This window comes from Oncorhynchus masou, chromosome 24, assembly GCF_036934945.1.
Source record: "Oncorhynchus masou masou isolate Uvic2021 chromosome 24, UVic_Omas_1.1, whole genome shotgun sequence".
NCBI lineage: Eukaryota > Metazoa > Chordata > Actinopteri > Salmoniformes > Salmonidae > Oncorhynchus > Oncorhynchus masou.
Window position 1 is genome coordinate 10470278 of NC_088235.1, and position 18805 is coordinate 10489082.

At 40.1% G+C, this 18805-nt stretch overlaps 1 protein-coding gene across 5 annotated transcripts in view; it reads right to left on the reverse strand.

Moving 5' to 3' along the window:
- Nucleotides 1-2216: 2216 nt before the first annotated feature.
- The window catches only part of LOC135511835 (receptor-type tyrosine-protein phosphatase epsilon-like), a 100610-nt gene continuing 84021 nt past the window's right edge, over nucleotides 2217-18805 (reverse strand). For all 5 annotated transcript variants that reach the window (XM_064933318.1, XM_064933317.1, XM_064933320.1 and 2 more), the window contains 11 exons: nucleotides 16459-16578; nucleotides 12572-12735; nucleotides 12266-12401; nucleotides 11530-11679; nucleotides 11054-11147; nucleotides 9038-9114; nucleotides 7759-7893; nucleotides 7196-7321; nucleotides 6397-6548; nucleotides 5397-5532; nucleotides 2217-5185 (listed from right to left, as the gene is read on the reverse strand). In XM_064933318.1, coding sequence (XP_064789390.1) covers nucleotides 5111-5185; nucleotides 5397-5532; nucleotides 6397-6548; nucleotides 7196-7321; nucleotides 7759-7893; nucleotides 9038-9114; nucleotides 11054-11147; nucleotides 11530-11679; nucleotides 12266-12401; nucleotides 12572-12735; nucleotides 16459-16578 — 1365 coding nt within the window. In that variant the 3' untranslated portion in view covers nucleotides 2217-5110. The remainder of the gene's footprint in view (nucleotides 5186-5396; nucleotides 5533-6396; nucleotides 6549-7195; nucleotides 7322-7758; nucleotides 7894-9037; nucleotides 9115-11053; nucleotides 11148-11529; nucleotides 11680-12265; nucleotides 12402-12571; nucleotides 12736-16458; nucleotides 16579-18805) is intronic.

Here is an 18805-nt window from a genome sequence, read left to right on the forward strand (position 1 = left end):
CCTGTATACTATATGTAACAGTCCCCTGTATACTGTATGTAACAGCCCCCATGTATACTGTATGTAACAGCCCCCTGTATACTATATGTAACAGTCCCTGTATACCGTATGTAACAGCCCCCTGTATACTGTATGTAACAGCCCCCTGTATACTGTATGTAACAGCCCCCTGTATACTGTATGTAACAGTCCCCTGTATACTGTATGTAACAGCCCCCTGTATACTGTATGTAACAGCCCTCTGTATACTGTATGTAACAGCCCCCTGTATGTAACAGCCCCCTGTATACTGTATGTAACAGCCCCCTGTATGTAACAGCCCCCTGTATACTGTATGTAACAGCCCCCTGTATACTGTATGTAACAGCCCCCTGTATGTAACAGCCCCCTGTATACTGTATGTAATAGCCCCCTGTATACTGTATGTAACAGCCCCCGTATACTGTATGTAACAGCCCCCTGTATGTAACAGCCCCCTGTATACTGTATGTAACAGTCCCCTCTATACTGTATGTAACAGCCCCCTGTATGTAACAGCCCCCTGTATACTGTATGTAACAGCCCCCTGTATACTGTATGTAACAGCCCCCTGTATACTGTATGTAACAGCCCCCTGTATACTGTATGTAACAGCCCCCTGTATACTGTATGTAACAGTCCCTGTATACTGTATGTAACAGTCCCCTGTATACTGTATGTAACAGCCCCCTGTATACTGTATGTAACAGCCCCCTGTATGTAACAGCCCCCTGTATACTGTATGTAACAGCCCCCTGTATACTGTATGTAACAGCCCCCGTATACTGTATGTAACAGCCCCCTGTATGTAACAGCCCCCTGTATACTGTATGTAACAGTCCCCTCTATACTGTATGTAACAGCCCCCTGTATGTAACAGCCCCCTGTATACTGTATGTAACAGCCCCCTGTATACTGTATGTAACAGCCCCCTGTATACTGTATGTAACAGCCCCCTGTATACTGTATGTAACAGCCCCCTGTATACTGTATGTAACAGTCCCTGTATACTGTATGTAACAGTCCCCTGTATACTGTATGTAACAGCCCCCTGTATACTGTATGTAACAGCCCCCTGTATACTGTATGTAACAGCCCCCTGTATACTGTATGTAACAGCCCCCTGTATACTGTATGTAACAGCCCCCTGTATGTAACAGCCCCCTGTATACTGTATGTAACAGCCCCCTGTATACTGTATGTAACAGCCCCCTGTATACTGTATGTAACAGCCCCCTGTATGTAACAGCCCCCTGTATACTGTATGTAACAGCCCCCTGTATGTAACAGCCCCCTGTATACTGTATGTAACAGCCCCCTGTATACTGTATGTAACAGCCCCCTGTATACTGTATGTAACAGCCCCCTGTATGTAACAGCCCCCTGTATACTGTATGTAACAGCCCCCTGTATACTGTATGTAACAGCCCCCTGTATACTGTATGTAACAGCCCCCTGTATACTGTATGTAACAGCCCCCTGTATACTGTATGTAACAGCCCCCTGTATACTGTATGTAACAGCCCCCTGTATACTGTATGTAACAGCCCCCTGTATAATGTATGTAACAGTCCCTGTATACTGTATGTAACAGCCCCTGTATACTGTACGTAACAGCCCCCTGTATAATGTATGTAACAGCCCCCTGTATGTAACAGCCCCCTGTATACTGTATGTAACAGCCCCCTGTATGTAACAGCCCCCTGTATACTGTATGTAACAGCCCCCTGTATACTGTATGTAACAGTCCCCTGTATACTGTATGTAACAGCCCCCTGTATACTGTATGTAACAGCCCCCTGTATACTGTATGTAACAGCCCCCTGTATACTGTATGTAACAGCCCCCTGCTCCAACATTGTTATTTTATTTCGACACTTAACCTTAACTTAACTGGGCAAGTACGTTAACAAACAAATTCTTACTTATTACACCGGACGATGCTGGGCCAATTGTGCGCCGCCCTATGGGACTCCCAACCGCGGCCGGATGTGATGCAGCCTGGATTCGAACCAGGGACTGTAGTGACACCTCTTGCACTGAGATACAGTGCCTTCGGCCACTTTGAATAGGATATTTCAACTTAACAGTGACATCTACTGGTTCTCAGAAATCATAATACAACTGAATAATTATATACCCCTTCTTCACCACTAGATGGCAGTGATCACATGTAAGTGAATTGACGGAGCAAAAAGTAGGTTTTTCAATGAATTTAATGTTGCAACCTGGCATTTAAAAGACATTGAGAATCCAAGAGGGCGACAATGAAAAGCAGAAAACTAAAGATGAAGAGGTGTGACCTGAAAACACCCTCTTTCATCTTCATCAAAGAACAGATCAAAAAGAGGCAGAGAGAGAGAGGCCGAGAGGGAGAGAGAGGCTGAGAGAGAGAGGGGCCAAGAGAGTGAGTGACCGAGAGAGAGGGGCCAAGAGAGAGAGAGAGGCCGAGAGAGAGAGAGGCCGAGAGAGAGGGGCCGAGAGAGAGAGAGAGGGGCCAAGAGAGAGAGAGAGGCCGAGAGAGAGAGAGAGAGAGGCCGAGAGAGAGAGGGGCCGAGAGAGAGAGGCCGAGAGAGAGAGAGGCCGAGAGAGAGAGAGGCCGAGAGAGAGAGAGATGCCGAGAGAGAGAGGGGCCAAGAGAGAGGGGCCAAGAGAGAGAGAGAGAGGCCGAAAGAGAGAGAGGCCGAGAGAGAGAGAAGCCGAGAGAGAGAGAGAGGCAGAGAGAGAGAGACGCCGAGAGAGAGAGAGAGAGAGAGAGAGGGGCCGAGAGAGAGGGACCGAGAGAGAGGGGCCAAGAGAGAGAGAGAGGCCGAGAGAGAGAGAGGCTGAGAGAGAGAGGGGCCGAGAGAGAGAGGGGCCAAGAGAGAGAGAGAGGCCGAGAGAGAGAGGCCGAGAGAGAGAGAGGCTGAGAGAGAGAGGGGCCGAGAGAGAGAGGCAGAGAGAGAGAGAGGGGGCCGAGAGAGAGGGGCCAAGAGAGAGAGGCCGAGAGAGAGAGAGAGAGAGAGAGAGAGGCCAAGAGAGAGAGAGAGAGAGAGAGAGACAGAGAGAGAGAGAGAAAAGGGAGAGAGAGAGGTGAAGTTAAGTTAGGCCATTCCTCCCGAAACAACAACTCACATCTGACAAAGCATCCAACAATTCCATATTCCCAACTACTAAACATCCTCGTTCATTGTGTATCTGACACGGTTAGAGTTCATCCTCCCGTTGTATCAACGTGTCATATAGGAATAGAGGGGTGTGTAAATGTGGGCTTCTGGGCCCTTGGCATTCAGTTGGACTTATTTCAATACAAGGACTCCTATACAAGGACGCCCGTAACTTAACTGGCATTGAAGCACCGTTGGGAGTTTTATGAGGTCATGTTTTGGTTGACCCCTGACCTCATCTTTCGCAACAATGCAAATGGTGTAAGGCCATAATGAGGATATGTTTTATATATCATGGGAGTTTATGAGGTCATGTTTTGGTTGACCCCTGACCTCATCTTTCACAACAATACAAATGGTGTAAGGCCATAATGAGGATATGTTTTATATATCATGAGATTGGTGGTAGCCGGTGTACTATAACGGCACTGAGGTCTAAATACTAAAGTATGGCATTTACATGGATATATTATGAACAGATTGAGGATCGTTATTTTAAATGAAACACACCCATCTTTTGTGCTTACAAAAAAAAAATGCATATATAGATATTGTGTCGAGTTCATTTCGATGCCCTTAAGTTACAATCTTTTAATTTTACAGGTCACACTGAGTGTTGCGTCAGAACGACTTGTGTTTTGTTTATTCCTTATAGTCATTTTTTGGCAACTGCATCAGCAGACACCTTCCTATCTAGGTCAAATAAAACACGTCACGTCTAAACGATATGGACAGTTCAGGACCGCGTACATTTAACAAAAAACGAAATAAATGTATCCAAACTGCCATTAAAGCAATACACATGAATATACAAATGATGACTGTGACGTTTCAGATTTAACATATTTGACAGAATGTATCTGTGCTGTTCCTTGGTGGTATTCTTGGTGATGATACATGTGCTTCAGAATATGTGCAATGGCAGCAAACAAAAAAAACTGCAGTATGTTTTGTACTACTGATTTGATTAGTACTACTGATTAGTACTACTACTGGTACCTTGTTATTATATGTGTAGTTGCTACTACTTCCATCAGGAAACTCTTTCTTACAATTCTTTAATATGTTGTTTTAAACTATTATCCTTGACAATAATAATAATAATAATAATAATGGCGTAACTTGATATTCAATACTTTGCATATTTTTTTTTCTTCTGTGTTCTTGATATTGTGCCTGAAAAAACTTGCATTGTAAATACCTTAATATATATATATCTTTTTTTTAAATAAAAGGGTTATTTCCAATTCAATAAAAGAAGGATGAGATATCACCTCTAGTCACAGATAGAAGGCATCAATACATGTCAGAATATCTTACTAATATTCACATATATATATACACACACATATATATATATATATATACACACACATATATATATATATACATACATATATATATATATATACATACATACATACATATATATATATACACATACACATATAATGTTCTTAGAATGCAATTAAATGGAAGGTCTGCTATCGATATGCAAAACATTTACAATAGCGCCTCTTTTCAAAAGGAAACAAGAACGGTCAGAAGCCAAAATAAACACCCAGTCTGAACAAACACGATGTTTAACAAAAGTACAGTATCATACAACAACTAAAATATGTGAATAAAGAGACTCAACGTTTAAAACTAAAAAGAAACACACAAAAAACACTTGAATTTCATTACAAAATAATTATTATACATGATGTGAAATATACATTATTAATCTTACATTTTGGCATTTACAAATTTTCGTCCGTTGAGGGGACAGTATATTACAGCGAGGGATGGAGTTTTAGTTACAGTAAGGACAAGTGCATAGCGAAATAGAAAAACATTTAATCCTTCTAAGGACATGACACAAAGCCTGACCAACTGGTATTTGAAAAAACAAAACAACAACAACATTTGAACAAAAAAAAAATGTTTGTAAGGCAAATATTTCATCATTTAAAATTGGCATAGTCTGAGAAAATGTCCACAAAGTCTTGTACCACGCGGTAGCAGAAGTCGTATTGTTCCTGGGGAAAGAATTTGAGAACCGTCAGGGAGAATTCTAGATACGACTCCGGTGAACTAACATGTAAATGTTCAATGTTTTACGTCCGTTCTGATCGCTTTACTGTAAAGCCAGAGCACCAAAGACAGATGTCCATTCTGCGTTAAACTTAATGGCCAATAAATGATTATATTATCTATTAATGGCATTGGGATTTGTGTCAATGTCCTCACCACGGTCTGGACCATATGTGGTCTCTGCATCCGTAAACTCTTCACAGTCTGGAAGACGTCCAGTAGGCCCTCAGCCTTGACCCGCTCCAGGATATTGCTCAGTGCAATGAACGTACCTGTTCGCCCTGCACCAGCACTACACAACAAAACATTCAAGAAAAACAGTGACTTTTGGGGTTTTGTGACTGTTGTAATGGGTTGCTATAGTAACAGTCTTGCCTAAAGAATGCTCAACAAACTATACAAGTAAAAAGTGTTACCATAGTAACAGTAAATGTGTAATAAAGTGTTACCATAGTAACAGTAAATGTGTAATAAAGTGTTACCATAGTGACAGTAAATGTGTAATAAAGTGTTACCATAGTAACAGTAAATGTGTAATAAAGTGTTACCATAGTTACAGTACATGTGTAATAAAGTGTTACCATAGTGACAGTAAATGTGTAATAAAGTGTTACCATAGTAACAGTAAATGTGTAATAAAGTGTTACCATAGTAACAGTAAATGTGTAATAAAGTGTTACCATAGTGACAGTAAATGTGTAATAAAGTGTTACCATAGTAACAGTAAATGTGTAATAAAGTGTTACCATAGTAACAGTAAATGTGCAATAAAGTGTTACCATAGTGACAGTAAATGTGTAATAAAGTGTTACCATAGTAACAGTAAATGTGTAATAAAGTGTTACCAAAGTAACAGTAAATGTTTAATAAAGTGTCACCAAAGTAACAGTAAATGTGTGAAAGTGTTACCAAAGTAACAGTAAACGTGTAATAAAGTGTTACCATAGTAACAGTACATGTGTAATAAAGTGTTACCATAGTTACAGTAAATGTTTAATAATGTGTTACCATAGTAACAGTAAATGTGTAATAAAGAATTGTTACGAAGTATATTTAAAGTGGTATAAGAGTGTTACTTAGGTAACAGTGAAGTGTAAAAGTCTTCCCAAAGTAACATATTCCACCACATGGTGATAAGGGTCAGAGTCTGAGCGACCTGCAGTGTACGATGATGGGATGGTTTCCTGACTGCTGTTGCTGTCTCTGCACCGAGGCGATGATGTCGATCATTCCTTTCCCTTCGGCTGGGATCCCGATCTCTGGCCAGCCGTGAAAATGGAAGTGGCGGACCAGACGTGTCTGCTTATCCTGAAACCCCGGGTTTGGAAAGATAATGTAGCTGCCAGGATGCTAATTGTAGCAACATGCTAGGTGTGGACAGATCATTTAGCATTGGGAGCTAATTTTAGCAATATGCTAGGTTAGGACAGATCATTTAGCAGTGGGAGCTAATTTTAGCAACATGCTAGGTTTGGACAGATCATTTAACATTGGGAGCTAATTTTAGCAACATGCTAGGTTTGGACAGATCATTTAACATTGGGAGCTAATTTTAGCAACATGCTAGGTTTGGACAGATCATTTAACATTGGGAGCTAATTTTAGCAACATGCTAGGTTTGGACAGATCATTTAACATTGGGAGCTAATTTTAGCAACATGCTAGGCTTGGATGGATAATTCAACATTTGGAGCAAATTTTTGCCACTTGCTAAGTTTTGGAAAGATAATTTAGGATGCAGAGTGTTTGCAATACGCTACTTTCTCGTGATGACTGTTAACGTCTAATTTGGGTTGAGGGTTACAAGATTAGCAATATGCTAACACGACAAACACTTTATTCCTGTGATTAATCATGGACCCCTCTAGAGGTAAGAAGAAGGCTAAGGTTAATGTCCCAATAAACTATTGCTTTTAGGTCCCTCACTACCTCAGGGTATTTCCATGTAAACTTACTGGGCCGTAGGTGAGTACCAGATCCCGTACACTGAAGCTGTCACACACAGTGGATCCCTTCATCTCTACAGTGTAGTCTCCATAGGTCACTGAGTCCTCTGTGGGCCAGTACTGGAAACACTTGTCCTGCAGGAGACACAGTCAGGAGATTAAGACTGAGTACTGGATAACACAGTGATTCTATTACCATCAAATAATAGAAGACATGTTCACGAACAGTAACCTACTACAATATTACAATAACTGAAAACATGGAAAAACAGTACTCTACTACAATATTACAATAACTCAAATCATGTTAGGACAGTAGCCTACTACAATATTACAATAACTCAAATCATGTTAGAACGGTAGCCTACTACAATATTACAATAACTCAAATCATGTTAAGAACAGTACTCTACCACAATATTACAATAGCTCAACACAAAGAGGTCCTAGTTTTGGATCCTTGCTAGCGGTAGACAACTAAGATGCAGTAGTTAGTAAGTGAATAGCATAGAGATATATCATAAAATATGAGTTGTTTAAATGCTATAAATTCGACGGATTATCCTTCCTACCTGCTCCCTCTCCTGTAGCTCCGTCAGCATGACGATGGAGTGACACTTCCACTCCCACGCCATCCTCCAGTAGTCCTCTACCGTGTGAGATAAAGGACCCTGGGTCGCTATGAAGTAGTCCTTCTGCCTGTAGCCCTGAGGACACCCCACCACAGTACACAGTGCAGGAATTAGCACCATGTCAGACAGGTACAACTTCCTGTCCACCACAGTACACAGTACAGGAATTAGCACCATGTTAGACAGGTACAACTTCCTGTACACCACAGTACAGGCATTAGCACCATGTCAGGCAGGTACAACTTCCTGTACACCACAGTACACAGTACAGGCATTAGCACCATGTCAGACAGGTACAACTTCCTGTACACCACAGTACACAGTACAGGCATTAGCACCATGTCAGGCAGGTACAACTTCCTGTACACCACAGTACACAGTGCAGGCATTAGCACCATGTCAGACAGGTACAACTTCCTGTACACCACAGTACACAGTACAGGAATTAGCACCATGTCAGACAGGTACAACTTCCTGTCCACCACAGTACACAGTACAGGCATTGGCACCATGTCAGACAACTTTGCAGATTGCAGCGTATTGATTCACGTTTACGCATTGATGTAATAGTGAGTATTGTAACGTTTACTCATTGATGTAGTAGTGAGTATTGTGACGTTTACTCATTGATGTAGTAGTGAGTATTGTAATGTTTACTCATTGATGTAGTAGTGAGTATTGTAATGTTTACTCATTGATGTAGTAGTGAGTATTGTAATGTTTACTCATTGATGTAGTAGTGAGTATTGTGACGTTTACTCATTGATATAGTAGTGAGTATTGTAATGTTTACTCATTGATGTAGTAGTGAGTATTGTATTGTTTACTCATTGATATAGTAGTGAGTATTGTAATGTTTACTCATTGATATAGTTGTGAGTATTGTGACGTTTACTCATTGATGCAGTAGTGAGTATTGTACTGTTTACTCATTGATGTAGTAGTGAGTATTGTAACGTTTACTCATTGATGTAGTAGTGAGTATTGTACTGTTTACTCATTGATGTAGTAGTGAGTATTGTAATGTTTACTCATTGATGTAGTAGTGAGTATTGCAATGTTTACTCATTGATGTAGTAGTGAGTATTGCAATGTTTAGTCATTGATATAGTAGTGAGTATTGCAATGTTTACTCATTGATATAGTAGTGAGTATTGTAATGTTTACTCATTGATATAGTAGTGAGTATTGTAACGTTTACTGTTTACTGTTTACTTACATCTATAAATGACGCATTGATGTAGTCAGTAAATTCTTGGCCTCTTCTCATGGACATAATCACTCTGTTGAAGTCATCTGAAAAATACAATTCAAGATTAGAATTCACATTAAACGGGTGATAACTACAAAGAGGGTGTATACAGAGTATATATATATATATATATATATATTTTTTTTTTTAACCTTTATTTAACTAGGCAAGTCAGTTAAGAACAAATTCTTATTTTCAATGACGGCCTAGGAACAGTGGGTTAACTGCCTGTTCAGGGGCAGAACGACAGATTTGTACCTTGTCAGCTCGGGGATTTGAACTTGCAACCTTCCGGTTACTAGTCCAATGCTCTAACCACTATCAAAGGCATAACAACTCAATCTAGCGGTAAAAAAACCCCGAGCCCCTACATCGTAACGGCAGGATTACGACATGGGTTTGGCGTTTTAATGACGCGCCACTTTTGTTTGGGACATATTTTTTAGCTGTCAGACAAACTGTGCAAAAAGTGAAGGCCTTCATTCTGAGCCCTATAGACCCTGGTCAAACGTAGTGCACTAAATAGGGAACCATAGTAGTGCACTAAATAGGGAATAGGGTGCCATAGTAGTGCACTAAATAGGGAATAGGGTGCCATAGTAGTGCACTAAATAGGGAATAGGGTGCCATAGTAGTGCACTAAATAGGGAATAGGGTGCCATAGTAGTGCACTAAATAGGGAATAGGGTGCCATAGTAGTGCACTAAATAGGGAATAGGGTGCCATAGTAGTGCACTAAATAGGGAACAGTGTGCCATAGTAGTGCACTAAATAGCGAATAGGGTGCCATTTGCGATGCACCCTAAACGCTCCTACAGATCCATTTCCCAAACACTGTTTGTAAGATGAGAGACAGGCATGGAAAAGAAACGCATCACTCAACCTAAAGAACAGCAAAAACAATGCACGTTTTTAACAGAGAAAACAACAAAACCTCTCAATGTCAGTCCCACGCATCAAGGTGTAAAATATATGACTACCAAATAGGAATAGGTGGTTTAGGTTAAGGGTTAAGGTTTGGGATAGGGTCCAAAATTATGATTTTCAAAATGAGTTCCAAGCACTGGGATTCAACCGGCGATCCGTGGAGACGTAGCTAACGCCCTAGCAAGGCGTGGGTCTACTTGATGGTAACAGGGACTCACATTGCACCCCCCCCCCCTAGTGGACGTTATAGGAAACTGCCATGGAAATAAATGTCCCTGTAATGTCACCCTTCCCATTACACCAACACACATCTTAACTCACTAATGGTGCGGCCCTTAACGGCCCTACAATCGAACGGTCTGAGGAAGGAGCAGATGAATTAGGGGCGGAAGGAATTGGATCATCTGTGATGCTGTCACTGTTGATTTATGAATAGATCGCCCGTATTAGATGCCTAAAAGCCAGTGTCTCAAATGGCAACCTATTCCCTATACAGTGCACTACTTTTGACCACAGGCCTATAGACCCTGGTCAAATGTAGTGCACTAAATAGGGAATAGCGTCCCGTTTCAGATGCACCCTAAAACGCTTCCTCCAGATCCATTTCCTAAACATTATTTGTAAGATGAGAAGCAGGCAATGAAAGAAACGCATCACTCAACCTAAAGAACAGCAAAAACAATGAGCGTTTGATCAGATAAAACAACAAGACGCCTGACTAAAAGATCTCTCGATGTCAGTCCCAGGCATCAAGGTTTAAATATATGATATACCAAATATGAAAAAAATAACATATACAATGGATTTCCCTGGTTAATTCTGCATGAATTCAATTTAGGTGAGCGAACCAAGGGAATAAGGGATTTGATCATATTTCTCGTTTCGTTCTTAAAAGGGGGAGGGGGGGGGGGGGGTTATGAACACGATATAATCTGTGGGTCACAATCTGTCACAAGGTAAAGACTATCCGCATGACGTAGTGTAGAGTTACTGGACTCTGGGGGAAAACAGATCTCATTCAGTTTGTTGTGTTGTAACTTTTCCGGCGTTCCTTACATGGAATAATCTGGAGCACTCGGTTCTTCTTCATGTTGGCAGGGAGATTTCCCATCCTCATGTTCTCCTTCATTATCCGCATGTTGGTCAGTTTCTGGACGATAAAGGGGGGGGGGGTGGGGTGGGGTGGGGGGACAGGAAAGTGTCAGGGTATAAATATACACATAGATGACGTCATATTTAACTAGGCAAAGTCAGTTAAGACTTTGCCCCCCCCCCGGACAAACCCACCCCTAACCCGGATGACGCTGGACCAATTGTGCGCCGCCCTATGGGACTCCCGATCACGGCTGAGCCACTCGGGGGGGTCAAAAATAAGAGCAATGCAAATTTACATAGAATAATTTATACCCGATGTCCACAATGGCTGTTATAAGGACACACAGCCTTTCAGGGTTCTACGCTGCATGTAGCAAAGGGCTCCATCTTATCAACTACAACCCTGTCAGAGAAGAGAGAGGACCCCTGGCTCTCACTTTGAACTCTTCTTCCAGGCCGACCCTGTCGAAGGGGGCGTGGGTGTTGTGGAGTTTGTGCAGGTGTCCTTCCAGAGATGACACGTCCAGTTCCGTGTCTCCGTAGAGGTAGTATTCCAACAGGGCCTGGTAGATGAACGAGTACTGAATCTGGAGGCCACAGAGGAAGACAAACTGATATTTAGAGCACTAGAACAATAGGAATGAAAGTACATACACTTTTATAATTGCTTCCAAAGGAAGAAGCTGAAGAAGAAGTAGAAACTGGAGAAGAGGCTGAAGAAGCAGAAGAAGAAGGAGAAGAAGAAGGAGAAGAAGGAGGAGAAGAAGAAGAAGAAGAAGAAGAAGAAGAAGAAAAATAAGAAAAAGGAGAAGAAGATGAAGGAGAAGAAGAAGAAGAAAAAGAAGAAGAAGAAGGAGAAGAAGAAGGAGAGAAGAAGAAGAAAAAGAAGAAGAAGCAGAAGAAGAAGAAGAAGAAGAATAAGAAGAAGGAGAAGAAGAAGCAGAAGAAGAAGGAGAAGATGAATAAGATGATATCAAGTGTGGTGTTCCACAGGGATAGATTCTTGGACCTCTATTTTTCTAGTTTACATTACAAATACATATTTAGAACACTGTAGTAGTAGGAAGGACAATGCTTACTTTTAGACAGTTACTAGTCCTAGTACTAAGAGAAACATAGACTGATGCATTGCATGGAATAGTGTTGTGACCCTGTTGTTTTGGGCCTACTCACATCTGTCTGTACAAGCTGTGAGCGCTGGTCTCTTATCTTGGACACAAAACCAAAGACGTCAATCTTCTGCTCTTGGTGCATCATGTCAATCACGCCGTCAATCACAATGAAGGTCCCTGTCCTTCCCACACCAGCACTGCAGAGACAAAGGACAGAGAAGGCCAAGGAGTCAACTATCTATAGCATGACAGTTAGATCTCTCTCTCTCTCTTCCTAAAGACAGGTGGGGAAGTAACCTTCGGGTTACTATGTCCAGTACAAACAGTTGAAATGTGCCTAAAAGACTACATCCCCAGTATAAAGTACCTGCAGTGAACCACGATGGGCCCAGCGAAGGAGGAATTGACCATCTTGACTTTCTTGAGGAACTTGAGCATGCCGATGGGGGAAAAGGGCACCCCAAAATCAGGCCAGCTGGTGAAGTGGAGCTGGGTGACCAGCCTGGAGGGCTTGGTGCCGTCGCTGGCCTGCTACAGGAGACGACACATACATAGTCATTACTATACAGATACTACGTAGAGTCATTACTATACAGATACTACGTAGAGTCATTACTATACAGATACTACGTAGTCATTACTATACAGATACTACGTAGTCATTACTATACAGATACTACGTAGAGTCATTACTATAAACCAGATACTACGTAAAGTCATTACTATACAGATACTACGTAGTCATTACTATATCAAGTACTACGTAGAGTCATTACTATAAACCAGATACTACGTAGAGTCATTACTATACAGGTACTACGTAGTCATTACTATACAGATACTACGTAGTCATTACTATACAGATACTACGTAGAGTCATTACTATACAGATACTACGTAGAGTCATTACTATACAGATACTACGTAGAGTCATTACTATACAGATACTATGTAGAGTCATTACTATACAGATACTACATAGAGCCATTACTATACAGATACTACGTAGAGTCATTACTATACAGATACTACGTAGAGTCATTACTATACAGATACTACGTAGAGTCATTACTATACAGATACTACGTAGAGTCATTACTATACAGATACTATGTAGAGTCATTACTATACAGATACTACGTAGAGTCATTACTATACAGATACTACGTAGAGTCATTACTATACCTGATACTACGTAGAATCATTACTATACCTGATACTACGTAGGATCATTACTATACAGATACTACGTAGTCATTACTATACAGATACTATGTAGTCATTACTATACAGATACTATGTAGAGTCATTACTATACAGATACTACGTAGAGTCATTACTATAAACCAGATACTACGTAGAGTCATTACTATACAGATACTACGTAGTCATTACTATATCAAGTACTACGTAGAGTCATTACTATACCAAATACTACATAGAGTCATTACTATAAACCAGATACTACGTAGAGTCATTACTATACAGGTACTACGTAGAGTCATTACTATAAACCAGATACTACGTAGAGTCATTACTATACAGATACTACGTAGTCATTACTATACAGATACTACGTAGAGTCATTACTATACAGATACTACGTAGAGTCATTACTATACAGATACTACGTAGAGTCATTACTATACAGATACTACGTAGAGTCATTACTATACAGATACTACGTAGAGTCATTACTATACAGATAATACGTAGAGTCATTACTATACAGATACTACGTAGAGTCATTACTATACAGATACTACGTAGAGTCATTACTATACAGATACTACGTAGAGTCATTACTATACAGATACTACGTAGAGTCATTACTATACAGATACTACGTAGAGTCATTACTATACAGATACTACGTAGAGTCATTACTATACAGACACTACGTAGAGTCATTACTATACAGATACTACGTAGAGTCATTACTATACAGATACTACGTAGAGTCATTACTATAAACCAGATACTACGTAGAGTCATTACTATAAACCAGATACTACGTAGAGTCATTACTATAAACCAGATACTACATCACTATAGAGTCATTACTATAAACCAGATACTACATTACTATAGAGTCATTACTATAAACCAGATACTACATTACTATAGAGTCATTACTATGAACCAGATACTACATTACTATAGAGTCATTACTATAAACCAGATACTACATTACTATAGAGTCATTACTATAAACCAGATACTACATTACTATAGAGTCATTACTATAAACCAGATACTACATTATTATAGAGTCATTACTATACGTGATACTACATAGTGTCATTACTATAAACCAGATACTACATAGAGTCATTACTATACGTGATACTACATAGAGTCATTACTATCTCAAGTACTACGTAGAGTCATTACTATACCTGATACTACGTAGAGTCATTACTATACAGACACTACGTAGAGTCATTACTATACCGTATACTACGTAGAGTCATTACTATACAGACACTACGTAGAGTCATTACTATACCGTATACTACGTAGTCATTACTATACCTAATACTACGTAGAGTCATTACTATACAGACACTACGTAGAGTCATTACTATACCGTATACTACATAGAGTCATTACTATAATTCAGATTCTACATAGAGTCATTACTATAAACCAGATACTACATAGAGTCATTACTATACCGTATACTACATAGAGTCATTACTATAATTCAGATTCTACTTAGAGTCATTACTATAATTCAGATTCTACATAGAGTCATTACTATAATTCAGATTCTACATAGAGTCATTACTATAAACCAGATACTACATAGAGTCATTACTATAAAACCAGATACTACATAGAGTCATTACTATACCGTATACTACATAGAGTCATTACTATAATTCAGATTCTACATAGAGTCATTACTATAAAACCAGATACTACATAGAGTCATTACTATACCGTATACTACATAGAGTCATTACTATAATTCAGATTCTACATAGAGTCATTACTATAAACCAAATACTACCTCTGTGGAAAGGGTTCTGCATGGAACCAAAAAGGGTTCAACCTGAAACCAAAAAGGCTTCTTCAAAGGGTTCTCCTATGAGGACAGCCAAAGAACCCTATGAGGTTGACGATAGCAGCTTCCTTTCTAAGAGTGTCGGCTAGTAGAATGTCATCCAGGTAAGTAAAACAGGTGGCACTCAGCTACAAGACCGGGCTGGCCTGTGCCAAACCACAGATGACCGCTGAGTAGTGTCAGCTCAGGGACATGGAACAACTGTGGTGGCCAGCAGGCTGCACACACAATAGACCCTGTCCCCGATGTGGGGCCCTGGACGTCACTGCTGATCAGTAGCAGCAGTAGGCTTTGATAGGCTGTGCCTCTGTGGTTCATGTGGTTGTGTTGTACAGATGTAGGATCTTAATTTGAGCCAGTTTGCTACAGCAGGAAAATAATCCGTCAGAAACAGGAAATGTGAATTATTATGTAGATTATAATTAAAGGACATTTTTGTAGGGGTTGATACATCTTTCGTTTGGGCAATTCAAGTTTAAAATATCAAAAGTGGAAATGACAAACGCTCAAATTATGATCCTACATCTGTAGTCTACTCTATTCACATGACACAAAAAACACACACAGTTTACAGCACATCTTTTAAGTTGCTATGTCCATCAGTGTTGTGGAGCTCTGTAGACTACATATTTACAGTCAAATACTTATTGGTATCACTTTAGTAAACTACAAGTGAAAAAGTATAGGACTTTAGTATACGACAAGTGAATAAGTATATGACTATAGTATAGTACTTCAGTATACTACAAGTGAATAAGTATAGAACTTTAGTATAATACAAGTGAATAAGTATACTACTTTAGTATACTACAAGTGAATAAGTATACTACTTTAGTATACTACAAGCGAATAAGTATACTACTTTAGTATACTACAAGTGAATAAGTATATGACTATAGTGTAGTACTTAAGTATACTACAAGTGAACAAGTATAATACTTGAGTATACTACAAGTGAATAAATGTAGTACTTTAGTATACTACAAGTGAATAACTATAGTACTTTATTATACTACAAGTGAATAAATATAGTACTTTAGTATACTACAAGTGAATAAATATAGTACTTTAGTATACTACAAGTAAATAAGTATAGGACAGGCAAGCACTTATATTTCCAACCAAACCTACAGTACTGTTTTAATCTACATGACCCACATGATTACCATCTAATAATCACTTACATATTGTATGCAGAACTTCCTTATGGTGTAGTCCACCAACACAGTGAAGTCTTCCACAGCCACCCGGACATTACCATAGGTCCAACAGCCCTGGTCTGGCCAGTACTGGTAACACTTGTCCTAGTGGTTTGGAAACACACAAACAGGGAAGCAATGAGTCAACACAGGACACTCAGGTTTTAATCATAGAGAATGTTCCAATGTCTATACTAGCACGCTAACTTAGTATAAAACAGGGTTGGAATCGGTTCTATTTTAATTCCAGTTCATTCAGAAAGTATAAATAACCAAATTCCAATTGCCATGATACAGTTTCCTTTTTGAAAAGCATTGAAGAGAATTGGAATTGGTATGTCTGTGTATTTACTGAATTGACAGGAATATATATATATAATTGAAAACAACACCGTATGAAACAAATGATCGGGTGTGCATTTCGAAGTGCTATGCTAGCATGGAGACTGCAGGTCATTCTAAGTGCTATGCTAGCATGGAGACTGCAGGTCATTCTAAGTGCTATGCTAGCATGGAGACTGCAGTTCATTCTAAGTGCTATGCTAGCATGGAGACTGCAGGTCATTCTAAGTGCTATGCTAGCATGGAGACTGCAGGTCATTCTAAGTGCTATGCTAGCATGGAGACTGCAGGTCATTCTAAGTGCTATGCTAGCATGGAGACTGCATGTTTACAGGTCATTCTAAGTGCTATGCTAGCATGGAGACTGCATGTTTACAGGTCATTCTAAGTGCTATGCTAGCATGGAGACTGCATGTTTACAGGTTATTCTAAGTGCTATGCTAGCATGGAGACTGCATGTTTACAGGTCATTCTAAGTGCTATGCTAGCATGGAGACTGCAGGTCATTCTAAGTGCTATGCTAGCATGGAGACTGCAGATCATTCTAAGTGCTATGCTAGCATGGAGACTGCATGTTTACAGGTCATTCTAAGTGCTATGCTAGCATGGAGACTGTATGTTTCCCGTTCATTCTAAGTGGTATGCTAGCATGGAGACTGCATGTTTACAGCTCATTCTAAGTGCTATGCTAGCATGGAGACTGTATGTTTCCCGTTCATTCTAAGTGCTATGCTAGCATGGAGACTGCATGTTTACAGCTCATTCTAAGTGCTATGCTAGCATGGAGACTGCATGTTTACAGCTCATTCTAAGTGCTATGCTAGCATGGAGACTGCATGTTTACAGGTCATTCTAAGTGCTATGCTAGCATGGAGACTGCATGTTTACAGGTCATTCTAAGTGCTATGCTAGCATGGAGACTGCATGTTTACAGGTCATTCTAAGTGCTATGCTAGCATGGAGACTGCATGTTTACAGGTCATTCTAAGTGCTATGCTAGCATGGAGACTGCATGTTTACAGGTCATTCTAAGTGCTATGCTAGCATGGAGACTGCATGTTTACAGGTCATTCTAAGTGGTATGCTAGCATGGAGACTGTATGTTTACAGGTCATTCTAAGTGCTATGCTAGCATGGAGACTGCAGGTCATTCTAAGTGGTATGCTAGCATAGAGACTGTATGTTTACAGGTCATTCTAAGTGCTATGCTAGCATGGAGACTGCATGTTTACAGGTCATTCTAAGTGCTATGCTAGCATGGAGACTGCATGTTTACAGGTCATTCTAAGTGCTATGCTAGCATGGAGACTGCATGTTTACAGCTCATTCTAAGTGCTATGCTAGCATGGAGACTGCATGTTTACAGGTCATTCTAAGTGGTATGCTAGCATGGAGACTGCATGTTTACAGGTCATTCTAAGTGCTATGCTAGCATGGAGACTGCATGTTTACAGGTCATTCTAAGTGGTATGCTAGCATAGAGACTGCATGTTTACAGGTCATTCTAAGTGGTATGCTAGCATAGAGACTGCATGTTTACAGGTCATTCTAAGTGCTATGCTAGCATGGAGACTGCATGTTTACAGGTCATTCTAAGTGCTATGCTAGCATGGAGACTGCATGTTTACAGGTCATTCTAAGTGCTATGCTAGCATGGAGACTGCATGTTTACAGGTCATTCTAAGTGCTATGCTAGCATGGAGACTGTATGTTTACAGGTCATTCTAAGTGCTATTCTAGCATGGAGACTGCATGTTTACAGGTCATTCTAAGTGCTATGCTAGCATGGAGGCTGCATGTTTACAGCTCATTCTAAGTGCTATGCTAGCATGGAGACTGCATGTTTACAGGTCATTCTAAGTGCTATGCTAGCATGGAGACTGTATGTTTACAGGTCATTCTAAGTGCTATGCTAGCATGGAGACTGCATGTTTACAGGTCATTCTAAGTGCTATGCTAGCATAGAGACTGCATGTTTACAGGTTATTCT